At 33.3% G+C, this 12,507-nt stretch overlaps 2 protein-coding genes across 2 annotated transcripts; one reads left to right on the forward strand and one right to left on the reverse strand.

The window, feature by feature from the left end:
- LOC104758136 (probable metal-nicotianamine transporter YSL8) lies at positions 2,079-4,871 on the forward strand. The gene is made up of 6 exons (XM_010480956.2): positions 2,079-2,538; positions 2,718-2,875; positions 2,978-3,075; positions 3,159-3,293; positions 3,386-3,575; positions 3,647-4,871. The coding sequence occupies exons 1-6, from the start codon at positions 2,079-2,081 to the stop codon at positions 4,772-4,774; spliced, it is 2,169 nt and encodes a 722-aa protein (XP_010479258.1). The 3' UTR covers positions 4,775-4,871.
- On the reverse strand, positions 4,917-6,835 carry LOC104758135 (DNA-binding protein RHL1-like). Its single transcript, XM_010480955.2, has 5 exons — positions 6,461-6,835; positions 6,244-6,354; positions 6,075-6,161; positions 5,757-5,989; positions 4,917-5,428 (listed from the first exon to the last, which is right to left on the reverse strand). Exons 1-5 carry the CDS (start codon positions 6,782-6,784, stop codon positions 5,134-5,136), a joined length of 1,050 nt encoding a protein of 349 aa, XP_010479257.1. The 5' UTR covers positions 6,785-6,835; the 3' UTR covers positions 4,917-5,133.

Here is a 12,507-nt window from a genome sequence, read left to right on the forward strand (position 1 = left end):
TTGGGAGCGGTTTACATTAGAGGAACTGAGAGCAGCAGTGGCTTGTGTTGGAGGTGTGTGTGTAGCATCGCTGTGCCGGCATTTAGCTCAAGACTATAGGAGCTGGTGCAGTGGAATGCCTGATCTGCTACTATGGCGGTTCAAGGAGAATGGTTATGAAGGTGAAGCTAAGCTTGTGGAAGTAAAATCAGAGAAAGATAGGTTATCGGAACAGCAACGAGCCTGGCTTCTACTTCTAATGGATTCAGGCTTTAATGTTGAGATTTGCAAAGTAAGACCACTGCTTGTTTAATTAAAACTTAATTAGAGAGATTAAAAACGATTTGAACATGAACACATACATACACATGATTGGATTGGTTGCATAAGGTTATCAGAACTTTTTTTGTTTTTTAAGGATTTGTTTTTTTTTTCTTTTCTATTTGCTGTTGCTTTCTTTGTTGGAGTGAACAATAGAAACACGTGTAGATGATGCTAGATTTGATCAAGTAGCCGTTGTGTCTTGTTTGTTGTACCATGTAAAGAAGACTAAATTTTGTTCTTCATCAACTTTTTAAAGAGATTCGTAAACTTGGACAAAGTGTGGTGGTCCTCACATGTTGTAGATATACTAGATAGATCTTATTTTATGCTTTATATTGCTTTTATATTTATTTTTGAGACTTTTTGTATCATTTTCTCTAGAGGAATATGCCATTTTCGGGTGGGAATTAGAGGATAATTCTGAACTCAATTAGTTATTACAATCTTCTACATAAATTCCACAAATTTATGTAGTTGTAAGTTTAAATATATTAATAATTATTATAGATCTTATTTTATGCTTTATATTGCTTTTATATGTATTTTTGAGACTTTTTTTGTATCATTTTCTCTAGAGGAATATGCCATTTTGGGATGGGAATTAGAGGATAATTCTGAACTCAATTAGTTATTACAATCTTCTACATAAATTCCACAAATTTATGTAGTTGTAAGTTTAAATATATTAATAATTATTATAGATCTTATTTTATGCTTTATATTGCTTTTATATTTATTTTTGAGACTTTTTTGTATCATTTTCTCTTGAGAAAAATGCCATTTTGGGTTGGGAATTAGAGGATAACTCTGAACTCAATTAATTATTACAATCTTCTACATAAAATTTCACAAATTTATGTAGTTGTAAGTTTAAATATATTAATAATTATTATAGAATTATTATCTATGAATTGATTTTAAAAAAATTAATATTGTATTTACATAGTATGTACTATGTAGTTAGGGGTGGACAATTGGGAACCCGAAACTGAATTTTATGGGGAAGCACCAAAAATTTCCGAAACAGAAAATATGTCTATTTAAATTATGGGATGGAATGAGAATTTCCCCAAAAGAAAAAAATATCCATGTTATACTTAAAATAAAAAAATGTTTGCAATCATGTAGTGAACATGATTTCTCTTTCTTTTAATTTATCTGATGTAAACATGTTTTAAATGTAGGTATGTTTATAATCGTTAAAACTTTAAAAAAACAACTATGGTATGTATATGTTTTCACTTAGTGGTATGCACATAACTACAGAGTACTCTTTCCGTTTTATAATATAGAATGTTTTGTGAAATTTTTTTGTTTTAGAATATAAAACGTTTTCAAATTTATATATAACTTTTAGATTTATTTAATGCTTTATATTATACATTTATATTGATTAAACTTTTTAAAAGTAGTTATTTATTAATATGTGTGTTTTTACTCAAAAGATCTTATGAAACTGACGGAGTAACATATATATATATATAGTAATTAAATACTTAAATAAATGCAGAAAAAATTATTAAAAAGACCAAAATACATAGGTTGCAATTTCTTAGAAACGAGTCACAAGATAGCGACAACAAGAGCCTTAAGCAACAAAAAAAAAAGTAGTTAAACTATAAACCATTGTCTGATGAGAGAGATGAAGAAGTCTTAAGTTGACTCTCTCTCTGAAAAATCTTCATTTGTCCTTATTACATACAATATATTACTTCTCTTCTTCTTCTTTCTTGTTCACCATCTCTCTCATTTTCGCAGATCTAAAGAGAAAAACCATGAATAGGGGAGATTTAACCCCTGACAGAGATCGTCAGAGTGAGGAACATGAGTTGCAAGAGACTCGTTTTAGTCCTGAATTAGACAGGGTTAAGAGTAACAAGAATGTTAGAAGAGAATACCAAAGAGAAGAAGAAGACAGAGAGGAAGTGGAAGAATCTGTGGAAGGGATATTCGAAAGCAGAGAGGTTCCTTCGTGGAAGAAGCAATTAACAATTAGAGCTTTTGTGGTTAGCTTTGCGCTAAGCATTTTGTTTAGCTTCATTGTGATGAAGCTTAACCTCACTACAGGAATCATCCCTTCCCTTAATGTCTCTGCTGGTCTTTTGGGGTTCTTCTTCGTCAAGACATGGACTAAGATGCTTCATAAATCTGGTCTTTTGAAACAACCTTTTACCAGACAAGAGAACACCGTTATTCAGACTTGTGTTGTTGCTTCCTCAGGCATTGCCTTTAGCGGTAATATAAACAAGAACCCCTCCATCTACAAGAAGTCAATATTTTGAATCAATATCGGTGTTGTGATCTTTTTATTATAAAAAGACAAAATCTTTGAGGTCTTTTGACTTTTTCCTTCAACACATAATTCACCTGACCCTTATTTTTCTCTCTTTTCTGGCTAAATTTGATTGCAACAGGAGGATTTGGGACTTACCTATTTGCAATGAGCCAAAGAATAGCTGACCAATCAGGAGACGCTTTCCGTGGCGTTAAGGACCCTTCTTTGGGTTGGATTATAGCTTTCCTCTTTGTTGTCAGCTTTCTTGGCCTCTTCTCTGTTGTTCCTCTTCGAAAGGTTTTGATTTATTCTGTTTCTTTCTTCTTGTTCTCCTGTTAATATCGAGAGAGAGATTGAGCAACTGATGTAATTCTTATAGTTACCCATATGTGTTTGCAGATAATGATAATTGACTTCAAACTACCATACCCAAGTGGCACTGCAACTGCTCATCTTATCAACAGCTTTCATACTCCTCAAGGGGCAAAGCTAGCTAAGTATGAATGGGACTTCCAGTTTCATAAATTTAACCTACATTTTTGAGTTCTTCTGCTTATTGACTTGTGCTCTCTGTATGCAGGAAACAAGTCCGAGTGTTGGGAAAATTCTTCTCCTTCAGCTTCTTTTGGGGTTTCTTCCAATGGTTCTTTACTGCAGGTGAAAATTGTGGGTTTAACAGCTTTCCTACTTTTGGACTCAGAGCTTACCAATATAAGTAAGCATTATGATATTACATTGTCTTTTTAGCTCATTAACTGGTTTGTTTTCTTGTCTTTGGCTCATAAGCTGATTTTATTGTCTCCACAGGTTCTACTTTGATTTTTCAGCAACATATGTAGGTGTTGGTATGATATGCCCATACATAATCAACATCTCTCTTCTATTGGGTGGAATTCTCTCTTGGGGACTAATGTGGCCTCTCATTGAAACCAGAAAAGGAGATTGGTTCCCTTCTAGTGCTGACTCTAGCAGCATGAGCGGTCTTCAAGCTTACAAGGTAAACTCCTCCATCACTCACTCTCTTAGTACGCCGCTTCTGCTCAAACATTTTTCCTTTGGCTTCTTCAGGTGTTCATAGCTGTTGCTATGATCCTAGGAGATGGTTTGTACAACTTTTGCAAGGTGTTGACCCGAACCCTTTCAGGACTAGTCTCGCAGATCCGAGGTAAAGCTGGTTCGAGAACCTCTCTTGAACGCGAAGAAGAAGAAGACCCTCCTGCTTCCCCATTAACCCCAAAGATATCTTATGACGACCAACGCCGAACAAGATTCTTCCTCAAGGACCAAATACCTTCTTGGTTTGCTGTTGGAGGCTATGTGGTTATATCTGCAGTATCTACAGCTATACTCCCTCACATGTTCTCTCAGCTGCGATGGTACTACATTCTGGTCATTTATGTCTTTGCTCCTATCTTAGCTTTCTGCAATGCTTATGGAGCTGGACTCACTGATTGGTCACTAGCATCAACCTATGGAAAGCTCGCCATATTCACAATTGGAGCATGGGCTGGTTCTGATCATGGAGGTCTTCTGGCAGGCTTAGCAGCTTGTGGAGTCATGATGAACATAGTGTCGACAGCTTCAGACCTGACGCAGGATTTTAAGACCGGTTACCTAACATTGTCATCTCCAAGGGCCATGTTTGTGAGCCAAGTGATAGGAACAGCAATCGGCTGCGTGGTTTCGCCCTGCGTGTTCTGGCTTTTTTACAAGGCGTTTGATGATCTCGGCCTCCCAAACAGCGAGTACCCTGCACCGTTTGCTACTGTGTACAGAAGTATGGCTAAACTCGGTGTTGAAGGCGTCTCGTCTCTACCAAGAGACTGTCTTGTGCTGTGCTACGCGTTTTTTGGTGTAGCCATAATCATTAACGTAGTAAAAGATGGTCTTGGTAACAGGTGGGGAAGGTTTGTTCCTCTTCCCATGGCTATGGCTATACCGTTTTTCTTAGGGCCTTACTTTGCGATTGACATGTGCGTGGGGAGTTTTATTTTGTTTGTCTGGGAGAGATTAGATGCGCCAAAGGCTGAAGCTTTTGCAACAGCAGTGGCTTCTGGTTTGATATGTGGAGATGGAATCTGGACTTTGCCAAGTTCAGTGCTTGCTATAGCTGGAGTTAAACCTCCTATTTGCATGAAGTTTCTCTCATCTGCAACTAATCATAGAGTCGACAAGTTCCTGAATGGATCCTCTTAGTTTTTTTTTAATGCTCAATGTGATGGATCTGTTGAAGAAGTAAAGTGTAATGATGTTTCAATTTTGAAAAAAAAAATGATAAAAGGTATATTGTCTTGATCACTCAGTATAGATACAGGAGAGACGGTTTGCTTTTGTTGTATTAAAATGAGCAGAGATGATATTTATACATAACTCGTGAACACAAACTATCGATTAAGCATGATGAATCCATTATCCAATTCTTGCTTTGTGCAACATAATCATCAGTCTCGTAGCAATTTCTCATTCTCCATCTCACACAAACATAACTTAAAAACTGTTCATTCTCCCAGCAAAAAAGAACAACAGACCTCTAGTTTCTTCTGGAAGAGAGTTCTTTAAGCTTTTGAAGACGATTTCTTCGCCTTGGAAGTTCCAGCTGTTTTCTCCTCAGCTTTCTTGAAAAGGTTAGCCACCGTAGCTTGAACGAGTTTATTGTCTTTGCACTTTGGTTTTTCCATTTTTGCCGGGAGTTCTGTAGGCAACTTGCTAGCTGATGCTGTAGTACCATCTTGAGATTCCTCACGGCCTCTTGTTGAAGATTCAGGTTTCAACTGAGTTTTCTCATCTTCATCAGATGTATAATTGCCTTCACTTTCATCAGAGGAGACCTCTGGAGAAGTTTCTGCAAAGCTGCAAGACACGTTTAAAGAAAGGTTGTTAAACCTGATAGCTACTTAGATAGCTCCCATCAACGGAAAACTACAGATCTTAGAAAGGAGAACGAAACAGACTAGTCACATAGAGGCAAATGTATATACACAACCAATAGAAAAACCTAAGGATAACACAAAAAAACTAGACCACGAGATATTTACAAATCAAATGAACAGGAAGTGATTCCCCGGAAATGAATCTAATATCTCATCAAAATCCACAGCAGAGACTTTCAGATAAACGTATCATTGCTAGCTCAAAAGAGTGTGTTTTTAACTTAGTGAAGAAGTTGAAAGGATCATACTTGAATTTCTTCCCAGAATTTCTCTGAGACTGTCGGACTGGTGTAAGTTGGAGTGGTGGTGTTACTTGAATCTTATCGTCTAAGAATTCTCCATCATCAGACAAAACATCCTCCATCTCAACTTCAGGTGAATCTGTCTCTGTTGGTTGGCTACCAGTTTCAGGAGTCGCTAGCGTCTTGACTGAAGCTCCACCTCCTGCACCTCCTTGGAAATCAAACTCCGTTTGCTCTGCCTAATACCAAAGAAAGAGTACTTCTCTTATCATATCAACATCATCTCTGTGAAAACTAAAGACTTGGAGAGAAAATGTATCCAACCTGAGCCAGTTCTTTAGGGAAATCAAGACGAGCTTCTTCAGGATTCTCCTCTTTTGTCCCAATCCACCATGACTCAGAGAACACAATCTACACAATAAGCATTGCCAAAATTACTCTAGAGTTCAAGACACACAGAAAAAGAGAATGAACTGTAAAAAAAGAGACTAACCATATTATCAAAATAATCATCACACAAGACATTTTTGCCTCCTCTAGAGAATTGAAGAGTCAAGTATCTGTTCTTAGGATACAAAATCGTCCCAAAAAGCTTCATACGACCCTAAAAGAACCAACACTTTCAACGATTCAGAACACATAAAGCAGCAGTAACGCCTCAACATAGCGTAACACAAGTGACCCAATTTAGGGATCTAACCAAACCTAACCTGGGGGAAATTGAGGTAAAGGACAGGGTTTTTAGTAGACAATCGATCGAGATCGCCGATGGTGGCGCCGGAGATAGGAGCGAGAAGTCCAGGGAAGGAGAAGAGGAAACGATTTTTGCGCTGAGACTTGCGGATGATGTCGGTGCCATGGTGTTTCAGAACTTGCTTTGAAGGTTTGAGAGATGAATTAGATTTCGCCGGAGAATCAGAGAGCAGTTGGTTATCGAGAGCTAGGGTTTTTAATCTCTTCCTCTGTTTCGACTCTGCATCGTCTTTATCTGCTCCTTTTGATCCACCTTTCTTCGACGATGAAGCTCGTACCATCTCACTGCTTCTACTACTACTCCCTCTCAATTTCTAATGTCTTCTTCTTCTTCTCCACTAGTTTTATAGGATTTGTACAAAGTGTCATTTTTTGGCTCACCTTTTTTAAATTTGCTTTTTTACCAAAAATAATTTAAATTTATAATTTTTTTATCACTTAAAAAACTAAATATTGGAAACAAAATTCATAAAATACATATTTAATAACAAATGTTATATCCAAAAAGAATATAGAACAAAACCATCCCAAATTATTTAAATTTCCTGTTATTTATGAGTAAATTTCAACAAATATATAAAGTTTATAAACAAATATCTAAAACATCCCTATTTAGAATATGTAGCATTATTAATTATTTATAACTTTAGTTATTCTTATTTGAAGCAAATAATGTTCTTTTAAGCCGAACGAAAACAAATAAAGCAAATAATGTTCAATAGTTATTCTTATTTGAAAACAAATAATGTTCGATTAATCTAATTGTGTATTTTTGTTCTTGAATTTAGTTATCCTAAATAGTAGTAAAAACTTGAATGAAGTTCAAGAGAGCAGAGAAATTTATGAGTTATGATCTGGGAAAATAAGAAATAAAAAATTATGTATTTTTCAGGCAAAGAAAAAAAAGTTCATGTATTTTTCTGGCAAAAAATAAATAGTTTGTGTTTTTTTCTGGAATTTTTTCAAAAATAGTAATGCTGTCACAATACCGTTAACGGTCGTAACAGATACAAGGAGAAACTGGAAAAAATAATAGTTCGTGTATTTTTATCAACTAAAAAATAGTCTGCGTATTTTTCTAACAACGAAAAAAGTTCATGTTTTTTCTGGCAAATATTAAATAGTTGGTGTTTTTTTTGAGAATTTTCTCCTTCTCTTTTGGAATGAGAACCAACAAATAACCTTGAAAGGGTTCGTGTACTATGTATTTATTGCGTTGTTTTGATTGGTCTAAGCTAACCACTAAACCACAAACCACTATAATTATTCTTTGTTGATAAATCAATTTCACATTTTCACAAAAAAAAATGATGTAAACACGTTGGTTTACAATTTAAACTTTTATATCTTATATAATTAACCAAAAACCAAAAAAAAAGTAAAAAACAAAATCAGGTAATTTCTGAAAAAAAATATAAATTAATTATTTAAATTTTCCTGTTTATTTATGAATTAATTTCAACAAATATACAAAATATATATTTGAAAGATCCCTATTGAATATATGTTCAATTATTAATAATTTATTACTTTAGTTATTGTTGTGCTAGAGTGTCTCATCATCTTAACTGCAAGTAGATATCTTCTAGACAGAGAAGTTCATGAACGGTAGTCATTTAATTTAGCAAATTGCTTATCATATTTAGCTTGTATGTATTATGCACCGAGCTCCACCTCTTAGTGAGCGCCACATTCTCTTTAAGTCTGTGGGTCCATGCTTATCCGACGGTTTCTACATCTGAGAGTTTTTAATAACTTGTTTTGCTGATCATACAAATCAATACATGATCTTTTTCCATGTTTTTTGCCTTCGAAGAAAATAATGTTTTTTTTATAGACACCTCATGTAGATATGTCAATTATTTATATCTTTTTGTGTGTCCTTTTTGAGAAAAGGAAAGGATATAATACATATTTTGAGTTACAAACTGAAAATATTAAGACTTGTGTTAAAATAATGTATAAACTAGATAGTGAACAGCTTGGGAAAATATTTATGTAAATTTAGATTTGTTTGTTACAAAATAATAGTAGAAAATTTATTGGGGAATTGGGTTGTATAACCCAAAAAAATACTAGAATTTAAAAACTAACCATAATAACTATGTATCTACTATATACTCTATATTTTATGTATTAATGACATCTTTTACCCCTCTATTATCCTATCTCCAACCACCACCCCTACCTCCATCCACCGCTCATCACCACTGCCCACAACCTCCGGCGAGCATACCTCCAGCAAGCATCTCCGGCGAGTATCTCCGGCGACCCTTTCCGGCGAGTATCTCCAGCGACCACCTCCGGCGAGCATCTTCGGTGAGCATCTCCGGCCACCATACCACCGCCGACAACCTCCGGCGAGCATCTCCGGCGACCACCTCCGGCCACCGCCTCCGGCAACCTTCTCCAACCGCCGGCCTCCGGCCACCGGCCACTGTCTCTGACCAAGAGCCACCATGCTCTCCACCACCTACAAACACTAAAATGGTAATTTTGTTATACCCTCATCCTAATCTTCAAATTTTTTCAAATATGGTGTTATTTTATACTATGTTTTTTTTGTTTTGGTTATTAGGCAAATTCACCCAAATTTATTTATATATTCTATACATTTTCTAAAATAATATATTTAATTTACTTAATTTCTTACTCTGATTTTGACCCGTAGTCGGTACTACTATTTTGCTTTGGGTGCAATATCAAATTCGTTAATTATAAATTCGGTAAAGTCTTTAAAAAAAAACTCAACAAAACATGTGTTGACCCATGATCTGGTATTACAAATTGATGTGATCGTGTTTAGAGATCTTAATATACCAAATTTATAATAGTAATTGGTGTTAATATCAACACCATTGCAATTATTGGTATAACATGTTAGTATATATTAACTTTATATGTGAAAATTATAATTAGATTATGTATATGTATATTGTCAACATTATACACTTAGTATTATTTATATAGTGAATATTGTGTATAGAAATAAGTTTTAGTCAATTAAATAGTTTGTTATTATTTCCTAAGATTTCTGAAATAATAAATAGAATTTGTCAAATAATTTCAAAACTATTTTTTATTATTTTGTAAACAAATGTAATTTTTTTTGTTAGTTATTAGATTAATTAAAATACAAAAGCATTTTCGTAATATGCCACATCAAAGCTGGTTAAAGTTATAACAACATTGCTTAAATAAGTGTATAGAAATATTTTAAAAATATAAGCAATGTTGTATCTTAGTTTTAAAATATATATGTCATTTTTTTTTTTGGTGAAATAAAATATATATGTCATTATTAAATGATTTAGATATGCTAATATTTAATCTTAGTTTTTTATAAATAAAATTAAGTTTTATAATTGTTCTAAAAAGTTTGTTATTGTTTTCTAAGATTTCTGAAACAATAAATAGAATCTGTTAAATAACTTTATTAAATAATTTTGAAAATATTTTTTTATTATTTTATAAACTAATTAAAAAATTTCTTTTGTTAGTTATTAAATTAATTAAAATGCAATGGCATTTTTTGTGATATGCCACATGAAGTTTCCCATGTGTGAAGTTTTGGTGAGAAGTTATTGGATAAAGAAGTTGTACCTCTTTTTTTTTTTTGTCAAGTTGTACCTCTTTTTCTGAATAATATATTAATATATTATTATTTTTCTCAATAGAGTTAGGTTAATAATGTTGTATATTGACAGTTTTTTTGTTTAAATTTATTTAATTCAAAAATAGAATTATGAAGAAATTCTTTTTTCATTTTTAAAAATATATGATTTTTTTTTTACTTATTTTGACTTATTTTTATTTTCAGATAAGTTTAACAAATTTCCCGTTTTATCTTTAAATATATTAACAATTTTAGATTTCACACAAGTCAACATTTTGTCTATATATTTTACATGTGTCACGATCATATTAATGACTAATTTTGAAAGTCAAGCTTTATATAATAGAAAAATAAGATGTATATAGTCAGAGTTTCTTAATAAAGAAATATATGGTATTAGTCAATGAATACAGTTAAGATAAATGTAAATATATTTGTGGAAAAAAATATATCAAGATAAACATTTTATAATGTGTTTAACCTACTTGACCCAATCTATCTATAAAATGGGGTAAACTGGTAAAGTAGAACACAAAATAAAAAGAAGAAGAAGAAAATATATGTCTTTGCTCTACTATCGCCTTCACTCTTCGTCAAAAGTAATGTTTTTTTTTCCTAGAATGATTTTTGTTCTTGTAGCGACAGTTGATCATTCTCAATTTTTTTTTTTTTTTTTGGTGTATGGTGATATGGGCTTGGATCTCGTAAGTCTCTATCATTGTATGTTGGCTCTTCATGAATGCTGTTTTCCTCTTTTATGTGCTTTTATGTCCGCTCTACGCCTAATTTTTTTTTGGTCTTAATGTGAAGATTTCATTTGAATTCTACGCCTAATTTGATTTGGTAGGGAGATGAAAATATGGTTTTGATTGATTATATATATTTTTTTATTTGACTATAATTTGTATCCAGTTATACATCGTCATCTCTAACCAAATTAACAAAGAGACTTATCATTTGTTTGTAGTATTTTTGTTGATTTGATAGATCGAGATGATGACACTGTTTAATACAAATTATAGTCAACAAAAAATGTAATCAATCAAAATTACGTTTCATCCCCCTACCGAATTATTTAAGACATATAACGGAGATTAGACGCATCGAAGGAAAAAAACAGCAGTCAACAAGAGCCAACATGTTACTAAAGAAAAATGATCAATTATCACCATAAAAAGAAGAATCATTACAAGAAAACAACAATCTTACTTTCGACGAAGAGCGAAGGTAGTCGTTGAGCGATGAGATCTGTGAATGAAGATGAATGGTGCAAAGATATGTACTCTTACACGAAAAATATCTCACTTTTACCAAAGAACATTATCGAGATTTGTTGGTGTGTGTACTGAAAGAGCGTTTTCGAATGGAGGGTGAAAGATTTTAATTTCCTCTTCGACAAATACGTTGCCACAAAATATTTTATTAAATTGCATGCATATACGATAATTTACTAGCGGGTTTTTTTAGATACTACATTTTTTTATTTCATCTGACACATTATCGTCCAAGAATTCTCCATCCTCAGACAAAACATCCTCCATGTCAACTTCAGGTGAGTCTGTTCCTGTTGGTTGGCTACCAGTTTCAGGATTTGCATGCGTCTTGTCCCAGATGCTCCTCCTGTACGACCTCAGTTTTCCTCCTGTACGACCTCAGTTTGATCTTATCATGGACTTCATAATTAAATCTTGTATTAGCATATCTATGTAATAGTTTCTATGTACAGTCAACGATGTCATATATATGTGTTACATGTGACTTACTACGTACGAAAGGGTGTGAGTAAGAGACGTAACTTGTCGGATAAATTAAAATACAACTGTTAGCAACAGTTAAGTAGAGTAGTTACATTATGTTGTTATTTGTTAACATCTATGTAAGTGTGTAATGTTGTCGACTATAATAGAGAATTTTTTTTCAGTTATAACCAACTTTAATGATAATCATTATCATCTTAAGTTACTTTCACATTGCCATCTAACATGAGAAATATAAGGAAAGTAAATCAGATGAACTGGATGTTGCACTTTGTTGGTAGAGCCAGCAGATTAGCTCAGAGCCGGCCCAGACCAAAAGCTGGTGAAGCAAAAGCTTTAGGCATCATTTTTTTTTTGTAATTTTAGGGGCATCAATTTTAGTATGTATGTCTGAATCGTCTTCTACCTTTTATTATCTCTTCTTTTTATTTGTTTTATATTTGGAATCTAGTTATTTAAGTTAAAAGTAGACATTTTAGCCCAAAAAAAGAGAGTGGACTGTTGGATTTTATATCATATTAAGTTTTTTCTTCTTCTCTTGGTTTCTAACACATTACTTATAAACACATTTTGACCCAAAAAAATATATCATAAACATTACTATGCCCTATTGCCATAGAGGTTTTGGATT

Source organism: Camelina sativa, chromosome 17 (assembly GCF_000633955.1).
Source record: "Camelina sativa cultivar DH55 chromosome 17, Cs, whole genome shotgun sequence".
Taxonomy (NCBI): domain Eukaryota; kingdom Viridiplantae; phylum Streptophyta; class Magnoliopsida; order Brassicales; family Brassicaceae; genus Camelina; species Camelina sativa.

Bases quoted from the DNA above. Each gene is read 5' to 3' on its own strand.
- LOC104758136 (XM_010480956.2), top strand. From the start codon at position 2,079: ATGAATAGGGGAGATTTAACCCCTGACAGAGATCGTCAGAGTGAGGAA. The intron at 2,876-2,977 runs GTTTTGATTTAT...ATGTGTTTGCAG, and splicing joins CTGTTGTTCCTCTTCGAAAG to ATAATGATAATTGACTTCAA. The intron at 3,076-3,158 runs GTATGAATGGGA...CTCTGTATGCAG, and splicing joins CAAGGGGCAAAGCTAGCTAA to GAAACAAGTCCGAGTGTTGG.
- LOC104758135 (XM_010480955.2), bottom strand. From the start codon at position 6,784: ATGGTACGAGCTTCATCGTCGAAGAAAGGTGGATCAAAAGGAGCAGAT. The intron at 6,355-6,460 runs GTTAGGTTTGGT...TGGTTCTTTTAG, and splicing joins TTTACCTCAATTTCCCCCAG to GGTCGTATGAAGCTTTTTGG. The intron at 5,429-5,756 runs GTATGATCCTTT...CGTGTCTTGCAG, and splicing joins AATTCTGGGAAGAAATTCAA to CTTTGCAGAAACTTCTCCAG.